This window comes from Engystomops pustulosus, chromosome 6 (assembly GCF_040894005.1).
Source record: "Engystomops pustulosus chromosome 6, aEngPut4.maternal, whole genome shotgun sequence".
In the NCBI taxonomy this organism is placed as follows: Eukaryota; Metazoa; Chordata; class Amphibia; order Anura; family Leptodactylidae; genus Engystomops; species Engystomops pustulosus.
The window spans coordinates 53,535,320-53,558,129 of record NC_092416.1 but is presented as its reverse complement, the minus strand read 5'-3'; the positions used below and the strand labels follow the sequence as shown (position 1 = coordinate 53,558,129).

General features: G+C 41.2%; 1 protein-coding gene across 1 annotated transcript in view; it reads right to left on the bottom strand.

The window, feature by feature from the left end:
• FOXJ3 (forkhead box J3) overlaps positions 1-22,810 on the bottom strand; it is a 68,021-nt gene that overhangs the window by 7,212 nt on the left and 37,999 nt on the right. The window contains exons 4-12 of the mRNA XM_072156126.1: positions 12,681-12,755; positions 11,816-11,899; positions 11,018-11,098; positions 8,840-8,968; positions 8,099-8,258; positions 6,896-7,348; positions 4,577-4,666; positions 1,841-2,032; positions 381-485 (exon numbers count right to left, since the gene is read on the bottom strand). Of these exons, the coding sequence (XP_072012227.1) occupies positions 381-485; positions 1,841-2,032; positions 4,577-4,666; positions 6,896-7,348; positions 8,099-8,258; positions 8,840-8,968; positions 11,018-11,098; positions 11,816-11,899; positions 12,681-12,755 (1,369 nt within the window). The remainder of the gene's footprint in view (positions 1-380; positions 486-1,840; positions 2,033-4,576; positions 4,667-6,895; positions 7,349-8,098; positions 8,259-8,839; positions 8,969-11,017; positions 11,099-11,815; positions 11,900-12,680; positions 12,756-22,810) is intronic.

The following is a 22,810-nucleotide window of genomic DNA, read 5'->3' as shown; positions in this document are numbered from 1 at the left end:
ACCTGGAGAGGGTTGGCGGATTGATGCTAGATTTTTAGCATGTACTGGTAAAGGTTTATTAAATTTTACTACTTATTAAAAGACAATAGGAAAAATAAAAAAGACAAAAAGCTTATGTTTTCATATTTTTTGCCATTGAAGAGAAAAAAAACTAACTCATAAAACTATCCTATTAGTTGAATCATTGTGTGTTTTGAAAAAAAAAAATAAAGTAAAACATTTTATGATGTGAAAGATATTATCATTTAAAAGGAGAGCAAAACAGAATAATGACCCAGACATTCAGGCACCATTGGGTTAAAGGACTGCTGCTAGGGGACAACTGGTAGACTCAATACTTTATCATTTTAAATGAACGTGCAAAGAGGATCCCAACTTACCTGACAAGCCGGATCCTGTAGTGCTCATAGGTGGCATATGAGGGTAACCTGGGGGTCCCATCATTGAAGCAGGAACATTTTGCCTGGAGTCTAGATAAACATTTCCTAAGAAAATAAAAAATGACATGAATGTATTGGCGGACCATATACAGCGCTCTGATCACACAAGTAACCATGAGGACTTTGCACTAACTTGATTGCTGGGAAAACCCCTTTAAAGACCATGTTCGCAGGATGAATCGCATAAAAACTTGTGTTTTGCCACGTAAAAAACAAACATTTGTGGCTACTTACCGAATGCAAGCATTTAAGTCCGGACACATCCATGTTGGAGGAAATATTCTGGGTGTGTTTGAAATGCGTTTCAAAACACAATTCAACGGCGTCTTGTAAACATGGCCTTATGCAGCGTTCACAATACAACTACCAGGAATATGCATCTAAGTTTTCACCATCATTGATAGTGATGCATTATGAAAGTGCGTCAAAACTCAATGCAAAGGCTTTGTTACAGTGTGGCCTAAAAATGTACATTTTAAATTTCTATGTAGCAGTAGGTGGGCTCACTGAATCTTTTTCACTGGTGGGCCCTAGGCGCCCCAGTATGACAATGGCTGTCAGCCAAGTCTGTATTTAATCCACCATCTACCACAAGGGTGAAGTATTGTAAATCAAGCACACTGATATACTGGTGTGAGCCCCCTCTGTCAGGATGTTCTTATCTCTTAGCTTCTTATTCCCTGTTTCTTTTTAAAAAAATTATGCATGTGAGCCTGAGGGGCATAAGAAGCTTAAAGACCAGCAGATTCCGCCAGAGGGGGCACACGCTACTATGTCAGTGAACTTGGTTTACAATCCTTCATCCTGGTGGCATCCTGGTGTCAGTTACCTTTCTGTACAGATACGGAGAGGTTCAAGTTATGAACTAGATTTTTTTGCAGATTGTTATCCCCAATCAAACAATTAAGCTGTAATACCTGCCATCACGTTCCCCATCATGAGCGTGTTCAGTGGTCCGGTTTCTATAAGACGTGTCAAATCAAACAGGTTCCATTCACATCATTGTCATGTCCATAATGACCGATCCATCTTAAAATGCACCCATAGACTTATCATAGAGCAGTGGTTCTTAACCTTGTTTGAGGTACGGAACCCACCAGTTCCATATGCACATTCACCAAGCCCTTCTTTAGTTATAAATCAAATATGTGTCTAGACCTCAGTGGCGGAGGCTCCGTCAAAACCCTGGGGTTCAATAGAACCCTGGTTAAGAACCAGTCAGGTTAAGAGTCAGGTTTTTATCAATCTCGACCAATTTCATGGCAGAAATACTGCAGAGGAGGAGTATATGACATTTGTTGTCAAATACTTTGGAACCACAAAGAATGAAGGGATATGAAAAGAACCATAAGAAAGCAAATGCTAACTGCCTTTTCAGGTTCCCCTTGCTGGTTGCTTACCTGTCCCAAGGTGCTGCGTGGGTTTCGTATTATGCATGTTACCATGACATACAGGTGATGGGACGTTGCTCGGGGGGTGGATAAACCCAGTGTGATTGAAGAATTCACTGAGTGAGGAGCACAGGTCTGCAAGCTGAACCTGGTCCAGTGACCAGTTCTTAAGGTCCGCTTGTCTCATACTTTCCATTAAACCTAATGCAGAAAAAAAAGAAAAGAAAAAGTCTTAAAATATTTGAAAAAAAAATATCAGGAAGAAGAAGGTATGGAATATTTGTACTCTGTTTAATATGCAGTTCTCCATCACACTTAGGAGAAAAGTTATTATTTTGTATACTGGAAATTGATCTGTATGTTATCTGTACAATTTCCAGAGCAGTCAGCTGCACGCAGTGAACCTCGCTGTATGATATGGAAATCTGTAGCTCAGGTAAAACAAACCTTTGGAGAATGGAAACTCATGATTCCAATATTAGAAAACATGTACAACTTCATGTCCTATATTCTCCACTGCTCAAGTTCAGATATTCTGCACCACTAGAGGGGGCTTTCTGCTAGCCATCTTAGGCGCTGTTCACATGTGAAAACCCACTGTATATTGCACTGCCCTTCCTGTCAAATGTGAAAAAAACTGCAAGCAAAGTTCTGATCCAACCATTTTATATAAAGCCCCATTGAGGTGAAAATTTGTTAGAGTAAATCAACATAATTTCATAAGTGTTTTTATGTTACGAGTTTTCCAGCTCTGATAGCATTTTCCTTTGTTGCTGAAGTGTAAGCAGCTGTGTGGCTATGGCAAAATAGATGAGTACACTTCAAGCAATGAAGAAAAACGTCAGAATGCCAAGTGTGAATGCACCCCCAGGGTTTTATAGATCTCTGCTTGCTGTCCTTGTATAGGAAATGTCATTGTTTACTTGCTGTGGATAGAAACCCGTCAATGGTCATGTGATGTCACACGGCTCATTATAACACACAGCTCTGATTATTCTCTGTGGAAAGAGATGTGCTCCTGTGTGACATCCCATAACCAGGGATATATAGAGCCGTGCGCCTGTGTGACATCCCATAACAAGGGATATATAGAGCCGTGCGCCTGTGTGACATCCCATGACCAGGGGTATATAGAGCCGTGCGCCTGTGTGACATCCCATGACCAGGGGTATATAGAGCCGTGCGCCTGTGTGACATCCCATAACCAGGGATATATAGAGCCGTGCGCCTGTGTGACATCCCATAACCAGGGATATATAGAGCCGTGCGCCTGTGTGACATCCCATGACCAGGGGTATATATTGAGCCGTGCACCTGTGTGACATCACATGACCAGGGATATATCGAGCCGTGCGCCTGTGTGACATCACATGACCATGGACTTTTTTTTTTTCTATCCACAGGTAAAAAATAAAGCTTCCTATAGAATGACAGTAAGCAGAGATTTATAAACCATGAAAAATGGATATAGAAAGTATGCTGAAATGTAAAGAGGTAGTAGCACAGCTAGTACTTTGCACCTATAAACATGATCAGGAGACTCCCACTGTGCTCCTCAAATCTAGAGTAAGAGTACAACATTGTACCCACATCTAGGTTTACAAATTTGCGATATCCACACCCAAATAAAGGTATACTCGTGAACCAAGTATCAGCACGCCCTATACTTGTTCATAGAGGTGCGGAGAGCCACCTTAACAGCCGCAGGAGTTCTTTTGCATATGTGGCTTATATTAGCGGCTTTTTCATGACTGTGATTCAGGCTCCTTTCCCACTCACAGTGGGAGAGCAGTAGTGCTGGAACATATTCTGCCGCCTCTAGACATGATTTGCAAGCAATGACTCTAGAGAAGTGTCTTAGATCACGTTTACGTGCCATTTCATACAGGAGGATGAGCAAATGTTTGTGGAAACCTAAGCAGGACAATCGAGGAAGTTGTAAATTAAAGATCCCACGGTAGGTGTAAATAGGGTATAAATCAGCAGTGTTCCAGAAAAACATCTATCTAATGTACAGATGTTGGAGGACTCCGTATATCTGGGTGTTCTTTATGGACGCTTCACGAGACTTGAACTTTTTAGTCTGCCAAATCTCAAAGAGTGAACAGAAAGAGTGTGGCTCATTCCTGGGACTCTGCACTGCAGATTGGTTTGGATTACAAATGTACAACAGATGAGCCATGGGGGGTGCAGTCATTTTAGAGAAATAGATAATGATAAAAGCCTATTGGAGCGCAAAAACAACGGATGACAGACAGGGGCCATCAAGCCTCTTTTAGCTTTCCAACCCTAGTCACAAGCCTCTCACACAGCCAAACCAGTTCCCTACGCTGTACTGAGGAGACCCAACCAGGTCAAAACAGTTCTGTCTACAGTTTGGAGTCTGTTCCTTCTGGAATAGATATACTGGTTTGGTTTTAACCCCACATCATGTCATAAGGCTTCCTGAAGGTCATGCTTGATGTCAAGGGAGCTGCCTCATGAGGTAGCTAAGAGGCGTGGTTTTCCTTGTCCCATCCGGGAAAACTTTACATTATGGAGAAGCAGAGAGGTTGAGTATACTCGTACCTTCTGGCAACTCATTGTGACTTGGGGAAAACTGAAAGGGATGTAGAGTTTGTATAACGTAGCATAGATAAATGCCACAGAGAGATTCTGCAGCACGCACACAAGTTTCAGGTGTTCTTATGTCCTATATGCATGCAGCAGGGTCTCCCCGCACAAGTATGGCTGATAAATTCTTACCTTGGAACTGGGAGAGATCGACATCTGACCAGTTGGCACTGCTGGCGATACGGCAGCTTTCTTTGAGCATGTCTAGAGTTGAGTACCAGTCTGTGAAAAAAGTGAAGATATTAATCTTAAAAGATTATTCCTACAAAGACAAGATTCTTAAATATACTCAGGGTAACAAAATAACACATTCTCTAGATCACTGTTATTAACAAAAATACAGCGCTTCACAGATATAATTGCAACCTGTCTCTATCAGTCCTGCTGTACACAATTTTGGTTATCCCTGGATACAACCATAAATCTTCTGACTATGGTCCGATTCCTCTCATGAATAGCTTCTCTTGTCTGCACACTGCAGTGTTCTGTCTTCTGACCCTCCCCCTGCATTGCATGACCATAGCTAAGCATATTTGCCATCAAATCTAAGAAAGCTTGGTTATTAAAAGAAATCTACCATGAAAATGAAGCCTGATAAACCAGGGACACTTATTCATATTAGAATTATGCTAATGACGCTAAAGGAGATTCACAGGCAGCTACACTCCCCCCTCCCACTGCGTGCTGAAACTTCCTCTGCTGCAGTAAGATGACATCAGGAAGGGGATGCTGTGATGCTGCAGCACAGAGGTGTTCTGGTAACATCCCCTGGTTCAAAAGCATATAGTGTTAAAAGTTTATTTTAGAAGAAAGGAGACCATAGATAACAATATATAATAAGATTACCATAGTCACAGTGCCTGGTAATCAATTGGTACAATCAGTGGTGTTATAATACACCGCCAAGTACGGCTCAGATATGCAAGATCATTTCATTCTGTCGAAAAGAGTCCCAGATCCTGTTTTGCATTACACGGAACTTGTTCCTGAACCTCATAATCTCAATTAAATATGCACTATGAATAGAAAATGAAAACCCAAGACAATATTACAGAAGTATTCTCATCTACGCACCAGGGTGAGAAAACTAAAACACTTTTTGTCTGCTTCACATAACACCATGGAAAATAGAAAATGTATAGATATAACCGTGCCGCCTGCTGATCACTAAACCCGCTGTAATGTTCATATGCATTACAAAACTAAAACAGCTTTATAAAAAGTTCTACATAAAAAATGCTGAGCCATCTTTAAAAAAAAAAACAAAAAAAAACATTTTTTTATTTGCAACTACCTCAAAGACCCATTAGTCTCCATGTTAACAGACTACATGCCAACCCTTGGTAGATGCATCCTGTACTCTGGCTAAGTCTCTCACTCAGCTAAATCACAACCTTCTCTACACTGTACTGACAAGATGCAAAGACAGAAACCGTGCTGTCCGCTGTTGGGAATGGATATACTGGTTTGGCATTTATCCTGCACTTGTCATAAGGCTTCCTGAAAGTCATAGGGTAAAAATGTGATTTTGTAGAAGCTCTTTCACAGTTCAGCCACTTGCCTTGATCAGCTGGATCCCAGTAATTTGAGAACAGACTGCCTGGATTGCAGTGAAAACTATGTAGACAAATTGAAAAAAATGCAAGGTCCCAGATTCCGTTAAAAATGAAAACCTTTTTTATGAGAACATATTAAAAAACAGCGACATGACCATCTGTACTAGTCAGCTGACGAGTTTCGGGCAAAAGAAAAAAAAAAAAAATCGCAGCTAGGACGAAGGGCATGTTCCTGAAAGTCATGTTTGATCTTCAAGTGGGCTGCCTCACAAGGTAGCTAAGAGGCAATGTTTCCTTATCCCATCCTGGAAAACTTAAGGAGATTTCTTACTTCTCCAACTGAGTTTCCTTGATTATTTTCTTTTTTTGTCTTTCAGGACAGTGAGGATAGGTCCACACACGGTTTATTTGTAGTCTGTTACCATGGAGACTCATAGGTCTATATGGGTGCTGCAAACAAAACTGAAAATGTTTAAGCCCACTCACAAAAGGTATTTTTGTCAATTTATCTTTCTCCACGGTAAAATACAACAGATTTTTCAGATTGCAGAGTGCCATCACTGAGAAGCCCACTGATCAGCAAGTTAAGCCGTTTCCTAACTTGTTTTGTGGGAAAACCCCTTTAACGGCTGGAAAGGTTTGATCTGTACTCAGCCACCGTCCGGAACTTTCCAGGAGTATGCACCCGAACTTTGGTTGGGGTCTGCTCATCACTAGTTACCACCAATCAAAAGTAATGTAGGCAGGAATTGAAGACTAGTCAAGACACTTTGCACACAGAGCAGGAATACAACAAGTAAATCTGGATGCCACAGAACCTCACAAAAAAGGCAGCATGTCAGATAGCATGATCAACACCAAAAATGTTTTTCTAGATCCATGGAATTGTTCTTACCTGAATTACAAGGCAGCGGCTGCTGTGTTAGAGAGGTCTGATGTGTAAGAGGTGGGTGCTGATGATTTGGGTGATGTTGTATATGCTGGTGTTGTGCAGGGTGCTGAGCCGTGTGCTGTGCTTGGTGCGGTGAATGCTGTGCTGGGTGCGTGACGCGTTGCTGCGGGTGCTGTGGTTGGTGACAGTGAGATGGGTGCTGGTTGGGGTGCTGATGATGTACTACAGTGTGATGTATGTGTGGTGACTGCTGGGACTGTTGTGTGTGGATTGGAGTGTGGGACATGTGCACTTGTCCCATAGAGTCACCCACAGTTGTGCCAAGGTTACTTGCATGGCTATTTGTCAGGTTATTTTGGCTACCGTGCTGTTGAGAACTCATTGTGCTACTAGGGGAGTGCTGATAGGAGCAGGGTGAATGTGTCTGCTGGGATTCTGACTGGAGATTCATCAGTCCTGAAGAGAGAAAAACAAAGGGGGTTCTGATTATTTTCCAAACTTTAGTGGAAGGTAATAGAATAATATGTTAATTCACGATCACACTTCACTGAAATAAAATATAGGGTACATCCACAAATCTGTGTCATCCAACTAAATGTTTTACATGCAGATTGTTAACAGCAGATTTCATTCAATACAATAAAGTGTATGAGCCAAAATATAAGCAGAAAAAGGCATGTACTGAAATAAGTGACATGTTTCAGCTCCAGTCTTCTGGCATGGGGCTTATCAGAAACATATGTGGCTTAAGATGCCTCCAAGATGTACAGGGGAAGGCTCGGGCTGCAGCCGATTAGGGGAAGGCTCGGGCTGCAGCCGATTAGGGGAAGGCTCGGGCTGCAGCCGATTAGGGGAAGGCTCGGGCTGCAGCCGATTAGGGGAAGGCTCGGGCTGCAGCCGATTAGGGGAAGGCTCGGGCTGCAGCCGATTAGAGGAAGGCTTGGCAATTAAAAGAGTCAGATGGGGGTAATGATTGAGCTTTTGAGATGCATGCAATATTTTCTTATACATTTCTCAATTTTAACTGCAATATTAAGCATAAAAGGTCCAAGGGAAAAGACATGACATGGAGACATGAAACAATTAAGTATCGGCGTGGTTTCATTTTACGCAATATAACTACTAGACCAAATAGTGACTGCATATACTTATTACTGTGCTCCTCCAAATAACAGAATGTATTTAGAGCCCTTCCAGGCGACCTACCTTGACTAATAGACTGAGCAAATACATTCTTGTATAGGCTTCTAAATGAATCACTGAGATCTTCAAAGTTATATTCGTGGAAAAGTTTTTCTCGCTCTGGTGTGTTGTACTGCGACTGCTGCGGTAATGTTGGAGCGGGTTGCTCAGGATGGCTAGTTACCTAGGATTGAAGGAGGAACCACATTTTACCACAGGTATACTCACAGAACGAGACAAGAATCTGTAGGTCCCCTTCTAATTTTTTGTAAATTACTGTAACTTGTTGGACCACTCAATTTCCATATAATAATGTGTAAAATGGAATCCAAGACTGAACTTTAAATGGAATTTACATGTAATCCTACACTTCCAAATGAGGTTTACATAGGTCCAGAGTGTTAGAGACTCCTCACTACTGCATAAAGTCATGGAGGGAGTGGAGCCATAGCGTCACATCTCAAACCTTCTCAGACTTTCTCGGTACCATCCTACAGACATCTGACTGCTGCCTAGAGTGCTATGTGCTTAGAAATACACAAAGCGGCTCATGTAAACAGCGTTTAAAGGAAAATTATGTATATATCTTGCTTTCTTGGGCTATAGTGATAACAGTGGTCAAATGCCTTAACTGCAGCTACATCTCCATAAAAGTAAACGGGACCTGTGGCTGCAGTTTGCCCATTTATTTCACGGTGTGACACTGCCAGCATAGTCAATCTTGCCTTTTGGCATCACATAAATATCTGTATGTGTGTTACTCACTGGTGTATAGCTGTGCACGCTGCCAACACTGTTCAAGTTTAAGGACGCCACACTCTGGTCAGAAAGGCTGTTGTTAAGGCTACTTCGAGGACTGTCGTTGCCATCCTGACTTGTGTTGTATAAAGTTACCTAAAATGGAAAAAAAACAAAAAAACACATATTTAGGAGATTTTACAATATCTTCACAGATATTCGCAGTTTAGTCTTTCAAAACGATGACAACTATTCTCCTTTACCTATCCGAATAGAAAATCTGCAACATAATAAAGATGAAGGAGATTAGTGCAAAACTAGACATTTCTTTTCAGGGTTGTGTAAACGTTTTCCCATCATATAACGTATAGATATAGGAGAGCAGATCCCATAAATTGGACCCCAATTGCAAGAACCAGGCCTAGGCCACTACCTGTCTCCCATAGAAGTGAATAGGAATGGTGTGTCAGAGATACTTCAATAACTTGTGGGGCTGGTAACCATCAGACATTTATATGTTGTCCAATCCTTTCACTGAAGGGATGGGAAGGATCTTACCAGGAAGAGAGTTTGCTGTCAAAACCAAGAGTGGGGGTGCGCAACAAGAAAATTGAAAAGGAAACGGATAAAAGAGGTAAATCGGTTTCCCAAAAAGTTTGTGTTAATCCGTCTGCTGTTGGAACTACTACTCCCAGCATGCAGAAGTATTGGAGAGCTATGTGTATAAATGCTTTTATCAAACCACAATTTTGTGATTCTTAGCATTTCTGTTCCGATCTAAAGCACATGATCTCAGATGATGTGACCTGTAAAATGTGACCAGGGAAAATAATGGAGTTTGCTTTGTACAGCTCAGCTTATATACCCCCATATATAGCAGATCACAAATCATAAAGATGGTCTGGCATTGATATTGCACAGGTGGATTCTCTCTCCCAGTCTTTTGTATAAAGTGATCCTCCAAGGCGGACTATTGAAGTGGTTGGACACTTACGAGAAAGTTTACCACGATAAGCACAATATCTTAATATGGTAATCCTGGTAAACTTTCCCCTACTGCCAGTAAGGGCCATCTTATCCCTAAATTTGGCATGTTCCTACTAAGTTTCTCTTTGCAGTGGCTGCAGAAGCCAGAATATTAATGGTAAGCTAAGTATGCATGGGATTTGGAGCTCTTTATTATAAAAAACAGGTCCAATGAAGGAATATAATGATATTAATTAGCAGCGGACCCTAGTCAAAAGCCTCTCACTTATCGAAACAGGGCTGTCTACAGTTGGAATCTGTATACTGGTTTGGCATCATGTCATTAGGCTTATTTGCATAACTGACAGAATCTCCCAGTGGAGTGTTAATGGCTGCAAGTCAAAGGTCCGCAAGGTCGCCTTAACTGGCAAAGCCTCTGTAAGGAAAGCGCTTACTTCCTGGCCCTCATCAAAAGTGTCTCACTGAGCTAAACCAGTTCCCTACACTGTACTGATGAGATGCAAAGACACCAGAACAGTGTTGTCTATAGCTGGGAGTCTGTTCCTTCTGGAATAGATATGCTGGTTTGGCTTTAATCCCTCATATCATTAGGCTTCCTGAAAGTCATGCTTGATGGTAAGGGAACGGCCTTGCAAGGTAGATAAAAGAGGCGTGGATTTTCTTAGCCCATCCTTCAAAACATATTTGCATATTATCTATTAAACAGCACAAAATCCGGACCCTATATGATAAGTCCATTATGTGATATAAGGGGGGAGATTTATCACTGCTTCTACGCCAGTTTTCTGGTGTAGGGCAGTTAAATAATGCACTGCGCATGAATTTGTCATTACAATAGCGACTACGCCACCTCCACACCATGTAGGTGTGGAGGGGCATAGAGGGGCGCTGCGGCCGTTGAAGTGGGAGGGCACGGGGTGTCCCTGCATTCTTTTGAAAAACCAGCCTAAGCCTCTCGAGTATCGGGCACAGCGCAGGAGTGCTGAAGTATGATAAATCTCCCCAATGAGTTCGGATCAGTGAAATCTATTTGATCAAATGGAGTTGTACAGATCCGTGAATCAATGGAACAAAATTTGCGGTAATATACATAAAACAAAAGGAATAGCTTTTTTGTGTTATTTTTGGAAATGAAAAACACTTTGCTAATCCAATTTTCATGGTGTATATAGACCAGCCCTTTGCCTTGCTGTTCTCTAGCTGTAAAATGATACTTACTTTGTTAGTCACAGTGTTGATAGCCAGGTTTGGAGAGGCACTTCCCAAAGAATCGGAATCTATACTGTACGGCGTAGAGGCCTGAAAGGAGAAAGAATACAACAAAACAACATTATCATGGCTGCTGTTTTCTACTGCAAAACTATTGAGACAAACTGTACTGATACCGGGTCATGGGGTATACAGAATAAGTTGTTATAATTTGACAACTTGCGACAACCCCTTTAAGGGAATGCAGTAGTAAATCAGTATTTCAATACAAATCACTAAGGGCACTGCCAGGGTTGTTCTATACAGTTTCCTCACCTCTCATAGAAGTGAATAGGAGTTACATGAACAATGTATAACCATAATCTACGTGTTTCCATAGCCCCTAAAGTTGTTGAATGTGTTCTACATCGGGGCAGGCTCTGGGAGGAGCATGCAATCGCCTAAAGAGGTGGAGGGATGAGCCATGCTCACCCCTCACCTCTCCATAGGAACACCTGGCGCCCCCGGCCATACTTACGGTAAAAGATACGCCATGCTCCATCTTTTTCCCAGCGACTGTATGTTGGCACTTGTGTGTGCACCGTACCAGGCGTCTATGGGTACGAATATCCAGCTGCAAATTGTGCAGCCGGATCCATGTTCCCAAAGTTTGTGTTCAAGGGGCCTAACACCAATTCACTTCTACAGGAGCTCCAAAAACAGCTTAAAATACTATTCACCTGTTTCCATAACAATGAGTGACTCAGATGGGTCTATTATCTCTCAATTAAAGCGCCTTATATACCAATATATAAAAACTATACACACCCGCTCTCCAGATCGAGGCCTCTTCTTTGGCCGAGCTGGTAGTGCGTCCTCCTTTGGATTTGTGTCTATTGCCCAATAAGAACCCTAATTTAAAGGGGGGTTGGAAGAACAAATACAATGCAGTTAATACAATTCATTGTCCTGAATGATAATGTGAATGGTGCATGCCTTCTTTCTTTACATCTGTCCCTACATTAGATGTAGATTTAACATTCTTATCAGTTTCCTTTAAGAGATGTTTCTCTATGTATTCAGAGTGGCATCATTTTAATTTTATCAGAAAATGTATATACATGATCTGAGTGAAACATTTAAATGTTGTAGCCACATAGATTGCCTTGTTTTCTGTGGCCAGGCAGCTGAACATTATTCATGCCTGTCACATATGGTCAGGTCAGGCACTCTTAGATAAGAGCAGCTCACAAAATTGACCCAGGAGAGAATAAGAGGGCCATGATGACAACATTCACTAGAAACTGTAGCTCAATGTCCCAAGGGTGGTTAGCGTCGCTGAAGTCTAAACGTCACATTTATGTCCCCCATAGGTTGGCAATCGGTGCACAGTGCTATACGGAGTGGTAGAGTGCAGCACTGTACCCGGGGAAAAGATAGGACGTGTCCTATCTTTCCCCAGAATACAGCACCGTGTGCCATATATCTCTATGGAGAGGGGCGCTCACCCCTTCCTCCTCGCCCGTGTGCCTGCCATGCTAGGGTGCGGGGGCACAAGTGTGTGAATTTGGCCTTATATAGGTTCCGTCTCAACTTCCACTTCAAAAATTGAAAAATAAAAACATTATACAATACAATACATTTCCTCTGTGTCCTAATAAGATAAAGCCCTCTGATGGGCAACGATTATTACCTTCCCAGGGTCATCCTTGGATCGAGGCACTTTCAGAAAGCACTTATTCAATGACAGGTTGTGTCGTATAGAATTCTGCAGATAAAAAAAGAACAGAAATCAGAATTTAATGCTGAGCTAGAAGACATCTTGTTCTGCACTGTGAAAGGAATTATTCTACCTAAAAGGTAGGATATACCATACATCCCATGAGGTTAATTCATCATTTATCTTAAGAACAGGGTCCTGCTGGTGGTCATGTATTTTTACAGTAAACCACACACAAGTCTTCCTTACATGGTTAGCACACAGGAATAGATGGTGTAAATCTAGATACCCAATGTGTACCTACCCATGATGCGGGATTCAGAAACGGAGCAGGTAGTCTAGGACCGCCCATTTGTCAGTCTGGTTGCAGAATTTAATATCAATAATAGTAGAATGTCGGGGAAGGGGTGAGAGGAAAAAGCTGAACTACAGCACACTATTTACAGAGAACCCATCAGAAAAAAAAATTATCAGCTTATTTTAACCCCTTAAGGGCACAGGAGCTTTTCCGCTCATTTCTCTCTCTCCACCTTCAAAAATCCGTAACTCTTTAATTTTTCCGTGTACAGAGCTGTGTGAGGGCTTATTTTCTGCGTAACAAATTTTACTTCTCAGTGACATTATTATTCCATGCAGTGTACTGGGAAGCTGGAAAGAAATTCCAAATGTGGTGAAATGCAAAAAAAAAAAAAAAAAACAACAACAAACATTTGTGTCACTTTCTAGAGCAGGCTCAGTATAATAACTTTCACCTAGTGCTCTAAATTGCTTTGTTTTTTGGTTTGGTAAGCTCACGGTGATACCAAATATATATAGGTTTTATTGTGTTTTAATTAAAAAGTTTTGCCATCTTCTGACACAATTTACTTTTTTGTACTTCCGTGTACAGAGCAGTGAGGTATAATTTTTTTGCAAAATAAAATGACATTTTCATTGCTAACCTTTTGAGGACTGTGCAACATTTTAAATCACTTTTTATTACATTTTTTACTTGATTTTATTTTTTTTTTTTACTATAATCCCCTGGTAACCCTAGATGGTCTAATCGTTCCTACCATACAGTGCAATACTACTGTATTGCAGTATATGGCACTTTTACAAAGGATTCATTACAATGAGCCACTGGAAACTATCGAAACAAAGATGGCGGTGCCCACGTGCTGCCGTCTTTTAAATGACGGCGGCAGCTCCCGCATCGGCAGCGTTAACATGCACATTATGCAGCAAACCCCACCTCTGTATGAAGAGGGTTCGGCCCGTGAGCCCTCTTCATACACCCCCCGCACCTCACATGATGAATCTACCATTACAATCCTTCATGATCAACAAGGGACACTTACTCATACATCCAGACACAGTGACTGTGGTAATCTTCTTGTATTTGTTATCTATGGCCTCTTACAGGCCGTTTTAGGTCTCATCCTTCCCTGCTCCCTCAGTACTTGTGCAGTGAGCACTTCCTGCTGTAATTTCAGTGCTGAGGGAAAAGGGGGAGACAGTGTAACAGCCTGTAAAGAAAGATCACAGAGGGTCAAGGCTATCCCCTCAGGTACATTAGCTTAATTTTATTTTTATTTTAGTAGGAAGTGGGACATGAATAAATAGATTACCACACTCACAGTGCCTGGATCTATAAGTAATATCTCTGGTTTATCATGATGGATTTTGATGATGGATTTCCTTTAACATATTCCAGACGATAATTTCTTCTGCGGCCCAGTGTGGTGGCATCATCCAGATGAGCAACTTTGATGCAAGATGTAAATTAGAGTCAATAAACATTCATTGAGAAAAACATGGTACATTTTATGTAACAGAATCATTTGTATAATAGTAATGTAGTAATGTAAACGTGACCCATTCCTCTCCAAGCTCAGTGCGAGGCCACAAGGGCAGGAGTGCACAAAATATAAAAGGAAGTTGAGGTGAGGTGTAAATTAGATGTATAAAGTCATGGAGGTGGAGAGTACAGAACAGAAGTCAAGATCTCCCAGCATCAAAGGGTATTCTGATGCTGGGAGAGCTTGACTTCTGTACTCTCCACAGAACAGAAATACTGTGATTGACATTACAAGACCTCAGGAGGGTCGTTTCAAAATTGATTTTATGGAAGAAGTTTATTAGGTCAATTTCTGCAAAGAGCTTCCTTTTTAATAAGTATCTAGATGGCTCATAGTTTTACTTGCTCTAGAGACTGTGAATCTCCGTAGTACCAGACAACAAAACCTGTGTAGTCTCATCCCGTTTTTTTAACTGAAATGTAGAGGGTGAAGAAAAAAAAAAAAAGAAAAAAGAAAATTAACATGTCGCCTAACCTTTGAGCAGTAGTCACTAACGCCCCCCGCCCCCTCCCCCCTCTACTCTGGTGTTGACCTGTAACACCAGGTCTGTGCTGCTGGCAGAACACTAAAGTTACTGATGAAGATAATATTTCCATTGCATGTTAAAAGGGACACAGAAGGACCAAGACACACATCATTAGATGGGCGAGGCAAGTGCTACTTCTTGTGCTTTTTATTTACTCATTCAAGCCAAATCAAGGACATTTTTCCTTCCATGACCTCTGCGGTGAGTAAACAATTGACATTAGTTTTATTTTCTTCCCAGAACATTTGACTTGTGAGGTGACCAGGTCTTGTAGGGGTGAGGACATATAGACTTTTCTATAGTTAGCTGGGAGTTGGGGGCCTCCGAAACTTTACTTAAAACTTTTGTTAGCCCATTTTTACGATATCGAGGACGGTGCTCGTGCACTGGGACACGTGCGCCTCAGTTATAACTTTTTATTATTTATTTTCTTCCTTTTATTGGCTACAGGTCAAAGCTGCAATATCCATAAACACAGAAGAATGAAGCAGTAAACTATAGAATCGGGTCCAACCGGAAAATTCAGAACCAATCTAAGGCAAATCAGAGACTGAAAAAGGATACCAACTTGTTTTCTTTTTTCTGGAGGAGTTTTTAATCGCACTACTTAGGTGTCCATATAAGAGTGAAAGGGTGAAAGGTCAATGAAGTGAAATGGCTAACGAAATGGGTATGTTTACACAACGGGTTTTGTCAAAGATTTAAAGAGCAACAAAAACCTTTGAAGCTAATATTTAGCTCAGAAATTCAGAGCAGGCAATTCTTTTTGATATACTTAATTAAAAAGCTAAACTCCAGATAAAGCTCATTCATAGAAATACATGATGCAGGGCCTGAAGGGTGGAGGAGGACTCATTCTTATGGTCTTCCTAGAACCTTGCTACAGTCATGCTCCACCCTTCAGGCCCTGCTTAAGGTATAACCAATGAATCAGCTTTGACTAGAGTGTTCCTTTAAGTAGCTCATCTATGCCTTATTACCACCACTTTCTCTTGTAATAAGCAGTGTATCTGAAAAGCCTTCTGAGCCACTTCAGACAGATAAGAAAGCTAATAATTAACTCTTGTAGAGAATATTTCCCCTCAACAATACAGCTCTAGATTAGACTATCCAGGGACTGCCTGTAAAGAGTTAAAGGGGTTTGCCCATGAAGGAAAGTTCTCAAATTTTAATCCACTACTGATGTTTACACAAAGATCATTTTTGATCCCCTTACTTTACACTTCTACTTTGTTTTAATGTCTTTCTTGCTATGATTTCACGATGATCAGTGTTGAATTCCCAAGTGAGGGCGGGGACTCTCTAAGCAGAAACTTTATGATCCCTCTGTGCTATGAGATGCGGTGTGCTGACAATGTGCTTAGATTACCAACACACACAGTCAGCTCTGCTATATGCCTCCCTCCCATAGTAAAGACCTATCTTGCCAGTAGCTGAAACAGGAAGTCACTGCACACTGCTGCTTGATGGAAAGAAATGCCAGTGTCTGAGCTGGACTTGGAATGAAGGGGGGAGGGGCAGCAGGCAGAGAGCACTGCAGTATGCAGACAAGAGAAGCTATTCATGCGAAGAATCCAACAATTGTCAAAAGATTTACTGTCGAATCGAGGGGCAATCAAAATTATAAACACCAGACTGGTAAAGACAGGTTGGAATTATATTTGTGAAATGCTGTATTTTTGTTACTAACAGTGAATAAGAGAATGTGTGTTATTTAAGAATCTTGTCTGAGTCATTAGACACTTCATCAGGTTCCTTTATCTCTGAGCTGTCAGTGGATAAAGGACAGAAGCCTGATTTACACAAAATGCCTCAAATTTGGAAGAAATGTCAGGGAAAAAGAAGGACACAGGAACAGTTTTCTTTAATAAAATAGATCACAAAAGGGCACTATCCATTTACAAAACATTGTCAAAAGTTTAGTTGCACTTTAAATCTTCTTAAAGTCTGAGACTACAAGATAAGATAAGGTTTGCTCTTAGGTTGAATATATATATATATATATATATATATATATATATATATATATATATAGTCAGAACTGTATATTTTATAATTGTAACCCCAGCCGAAATCTTTTAGGTCTCTGCGACAATTGGATTTTAAAAATGTTGGATTCTCATAAGAACCAGAATTAACAATATCTTAATTGCAGACACCTTTAATAACTGTTACAGCTGTTTATTGTAGCCTAGGGCTAAAGTACAGAAAGTTAATAACATCCAGAGGTGAGTTTGTAACCAGGAGGTAGTCTGCAAGTTGGGTTTTCTTAAGTAGGGGACCACCTGTATCCTGTTTTCTGAGTAAAATCTGGACAGATTCCACTCGGCCAAAAAAAAAACAAAAAAACTATTTTGACATGGAATTTCACACGGATACTCCAGCAGGTAAACCACATAAAACTCTGGCATGTGAACCTACCTTTAGATGGTGTAAACACAGACTACTACTGTGTCCAACGGCAACCATGAAGAGTTACTGGGGTCTTGCCATGTGGTCATAACAGAACGTAGAGTGGGACAGGATGTAGAATTCACCCGAGCACATGACTACACAGAGGTCCTTAAAGGAAACCTACCACTTGAAGTGGCAGGTTTCAGAAGAAAACACCGAGCACCAGCTCAGGCTGAGCTGGTGCCGGTGCTTATTTTTGTTAGTGTTTTAAACCGCGGTATTGCGGTTTAAAACACTTTTTAAACTGTATAGCCGGCACAGGGAGGTACGCGCTCGGCGCTTACCATGCGTGCGGCTCTCCTTCACTTCCTATGTAGCCGCGTGCATGGTAAGCGCCGAGCACGTACCTCCCTGCGCCGGCTATACAGTTTAAAAAGTGTTTTAAACCGCGATACCGCGGTTTAAAACACTAACAAAAATAAGCACCGGCACCAGCTCAGCCTAAGCTGGTGCTCGGTGTTTTCTTCTGAAACCTGCCACTTCAAGTGGTAGGTTTACTTTAATATATCGGGCACATTGTGCGCCCTTAGTCTGTGCATCATGACTGGCTCGCAATGTTCCCAATCGTGATAAACCACCCCGGTAATCCATTCTAGATTGACATCTTTTATTTTGTATAGTATTACCGTATTGTAGGACACTGTCTAATAATATATTTTTAAGGAAGTTTTATTCTATTATTAAACTTTTATATACATTTAGAGTCGGGATTCTGTAGGTTTGTACGTTAAACCAATTGCAGACTTCTAACATTTCAGCAGTCACATTTCCCCAAAACGCACTCCTCAGCAGAGTTGGTAGTGACGTCCTCACTCGAGCCGCTTCTTGGCACGCCGATGGCTGCTGCTGAGTCACGGCACAGAAAACATTGCGGATCTGCCTCCTCCGCTTCTAGCCCCTGTCAAAAGGCAAAATCTGCCATGATATCCTGGCAACAGAGAAAAAATTAAGAGCTGTGTTTGCCAAGGCACGCGCAAGTGATAATTGCATTAATCAGTGCCAGGGGCAAACTACACTGGAGATTTATGACTGGAGGAGAACGACAAGGAGAAATGGACATAACGGAGCTCCAGAGACAAGAGCTGGAGGTCACAATTAACATTGCTGCCATGTTTATGGGATCATATCCACCAAGTACAACCTCATGGACCACAACTCACTGAACATCAGCTGCCGCTTTACCCACCACAGCTTTAACACTCAGCGATTTCCCAGGCCAGCGCTTCCATTATAAAAATGCACTAACAGGAGTCCAGCTGTCATAACTCTATGGTTATTAAAAGAAGTGTCTCCGGTCTATGCAGACAGGTGCTCCCCGCAGCGGCCATGTGTTTCATCTTACATCCCGAGTCTCTGTCTGCATTGTCTGCAATGTTCAGGAACACAGAGTATACTAGGAGACTGAATACCACAAGAATAGAATATACTGTAATCTAACACTTCATGACAATGATCAGGATGAGGATAGTGAAGCCTGTCCAGAAATGCTGAAGATCAGGTATCAATCTGTTCTATACTGAGAAACTTCATTGCATACTTGATTTAAAGAAATCTACCATCAAAATAAAGCATGATAAATCCTAAAATCTTTTAAAAAATTATAATAATGAGCTTAAAGGGTCCTGGGGGTGTTACCAGACCCCCTCCGTGCTGAAGCTTCACAGGCAGTTACAGTGTGCACGGAGCACTACCCCCTCTACCACTGTGTGCTGAAACTTCTTATGCCACAGCACTATTAAATCAGGAAGGGGGGGAAGGGGTGAGGTGAGAGTGAAACACAGCAACACAAAAGAGGGGCTCTGGTAACGTTCCCCACAGAGTCCCTTCTGGCTTATAGGAGTAATTTTAAAAGTTGATTTTAGAAGGAAGCGATGGATAACAAATATAAGAAGATTACCCCAGTCAAGGTGCCTGGATCTATGAGTAAGAGCCCCTGAGCGTCAATTTCCTTTAAAGTAACATATCGGCCAATAGAGCAGAAAGAAGGGACTATATACTTGCACAGGTGGAAAACTATACCCATGCAGCGCACAGGCTGGAGCTGCACACAGTACATCTGAAATGTGACGTGCACATAAGATTTATGTAGTACTCTATAGAAGAGTAGTGTCACAATTTTTAATAACTGTACATTGCAAGCCACAATGTAAAAAGGTATGGTAGAGAAATGTAAAAGGTATATGCACACATAGTGTAATGCTTCAGAAATTGTGTACTTTTCGACGAGCTGTATGCTGCAGCAGAGAGCACAAGTAAACCTTAGCATTGCAAACACTGAGTTCAGCCCCAGGATCTGCAACAGAAAAAGGACACGCTGCAGATAACAGAGCCATTTCCACTGCACAAACCCCATACACAAACTGGTTACTGTATTACTTTGCAAACTTTTCACGGCTTAGTGCTGAGTAATCTTTATTATGCTTTGTCTTAAAAAATGTGAAAAAGTATTGAAAATGTGATGAATTGTGTCATTCTCATCTATAGAATACTTACATAGTAATAAAGGATGTGGAGGCTACATAAGGATACAATACTACATGGTCCACTTCCAGCTCCCACATGCCAGACGATTGCTGTGTACAGCCAGCTACAGCATGGATTCCCCGTTCTCTGCGGCTACACAACACCTCTACACATCAATGAAGGCATATTTCATCAGATACGTTTTTAAATTTGATTGGTAACACGCGGCTGGCTTTTTTTTCTTTTAAAACACGCACCACATTACTCTTGCTCTTAAGGGTGATAACACACGGCGCGCTTTGAACGCGTTTTTGGTCAGTTTTTAAGCAGTCTGTCAAAAAATGCATGAGTTATTTTAAAACGCATCCATTTTTGACAGGTTTGACCAATTATCTTAATTGAAACTGATCAAAACCGCATGTGGATTTTCACGGACTGCTTAAAAAAAACGGGCCAAAAATGCGTTCAAAACACCACGTGTGCCATATCCCTAAGTCACATGTCGCATTTAACGCATTGCCGCAGCTGCAGAGATTTTCCTAATTAAGCAGCTGTTAACACTTGCATTTACAAAACGCAACTGCGTTAACGCTTGCTTTTCGTAAACGCAAGTGTTAACAGCTGTTTAACTCAGCAAATCTCTCTTCAGCCGTTGTAATGCGTTTGGAAACGCATGCGTTAGACGCGATGTGTGACTACACCCTAAGGGTGATGCCACACATGGCGTTTTGAACTCGTATTTGGTCTGTTTTTAAGAAGTCTTAAAAAACGCATGCGTTTTTTGAAAAAACATCAGTTTTTTTACCATTTTTTTTATAAAGATAAATGGTAAAACAAATGGTCAAAAATGGATGCGTCTTCAAAGAAAAAGCATGCGATTTTTAAAAACGCAAACATTTTTTAACGGACTGCTTAAAAACGGACCAAAAATGGCTTCGAAACGCCATGTGTGGCACCACCCTAAGTGTACGGCCACACGGTGCGCTAGCGCTGCATTTCCAAGTGCAGGGGACCTTGCCTGGGCCACATCCAATTAGTGTTTCCAGTGAAACACATGGGATTGTTTTCCGACCTCATCCGTTTCACTGCAAAGGCGTACAGCCAAAGGAAAGCCCCATCGCGCTAGCACAGCGTGTACAGGTACCCTTAAAAGGGTTTTCCAGGAATAAGAGAAACCTCAACAAAATTTTTGCAAAGGAGGTAGAATAATTCCAATTCAGATCTTGCTTCAAACGCATATTACACGGACTTACCATCACTTACTTGTGGAAATCCCTCTATACCAAGTCATTCCCTCTATAACAGCAGAGGTTTATAAATCTTTTTACACCTTCCCTCGAGTCTTTAATGATGGTGATACAGCAGACATCAGACCAGAGTGCAACATCAAAGATGTCAGAACCCTGGAATTCTTTTTATGTTTGTTGTGAACATGTATCATAGGTCCAGAAAATTACAAGCGTTTAGAAGAAAATGTTAAAAATCTTCTTAATATAAAACATAAAAAAGCGTTTTTTATGCAGAGGTGGAAGACAGGGCAAACAATGTGAGCAAAAAAAAGGGGTCTACATGCTCCAATCAGTCTGCAGTCTGATCACCTTGTTTCTAAATCATCTTTCAAAGGCCTCAACTATTAAATGGGGGACAACAGGAACGTCAGCAAACACTCACATGTCTAGGGAATAAATAGTCAATCTTTAATTTAAATCCATTAAAAAAAGGGAAGGTTCAAAAATACAATAGGTGGACGTTTTTAGAGGGGATCAAATGAACACCAGGGGGCGCCAAAACAAATATACACCTTCAGAATACAAAAAACACCACCACATCAGAGTAAGGACTATTTCTGATATTGGTGATGAATATTTGGCCAATTTTCAGTCAAACACTGAACTATGGACAAATGTGGCGCTATTTTAGAAAGAATATCATTATTTTAAAATTACATTTTAAAGAACAACTAGGAATTTTGTTAAGCACGGTTCATTTATTTATTATTCTTATTGGGCTCAGACGACTCCCCACTACTACTATATTAGATGCCATTCCATTTTTATCACTTGTTCCACAGACAAGCCATGACACTTGTGTGAACAATGCCTTATAATACCGAGTCAATGAACCGGGTAGGAGAAAACGTGTCATCACACTGCATCATTTTACAGCAGTCACATCTGCAGCAGAAGGGTCACAGAGCCCCCAGAACAGCTTTACATGCTGCATCATACCCCAGGGGCCATAGTTATGGGGAATAGATTTCGTTTCTTTAGTACTTCCCACATTCCTGGAGGTGGATCGAGTCTGCAATCCCTCAGAGATGCAGGATTTGGAGCTGCACATCTGGAAACTTTCACTCTCTCTCGAGGAAATGTTCCCGTGTCAGGAGTCTGCTGGGAGCCTGTATAAAAACTATATAGAGGTAAAGGCCATATCCAGCTGCTGGATTTTCTTAGCATTTCTCATAAATATTAAGGCTATGCAGGAAATCACATACCCGCCAGAGTCTGTCACAATTGTGTGTGTCACCATATGGACTCCATTTCCTAGAAGCAATGCCATATAGGACATGAAAAAAAAACCAGGCCGCCATGATATAAATAGGAATATTTCCCAAAGATGGACACTGCTTCCTAACATACAAATATTTCCTAGAAATTTAAATAGAATTTTAAACAAATGCAGTTAAACAAAAGAGATTGTTCTGGGACCCATAGGCTGTATAAGGCAATACTGGTCAGTGTACACACATTCCCCGGGGTATGTACAAGATAGGTTCTTTAGGTTTGTTCTCAAGTTGAATTTGCATGTAAGTCGGAACT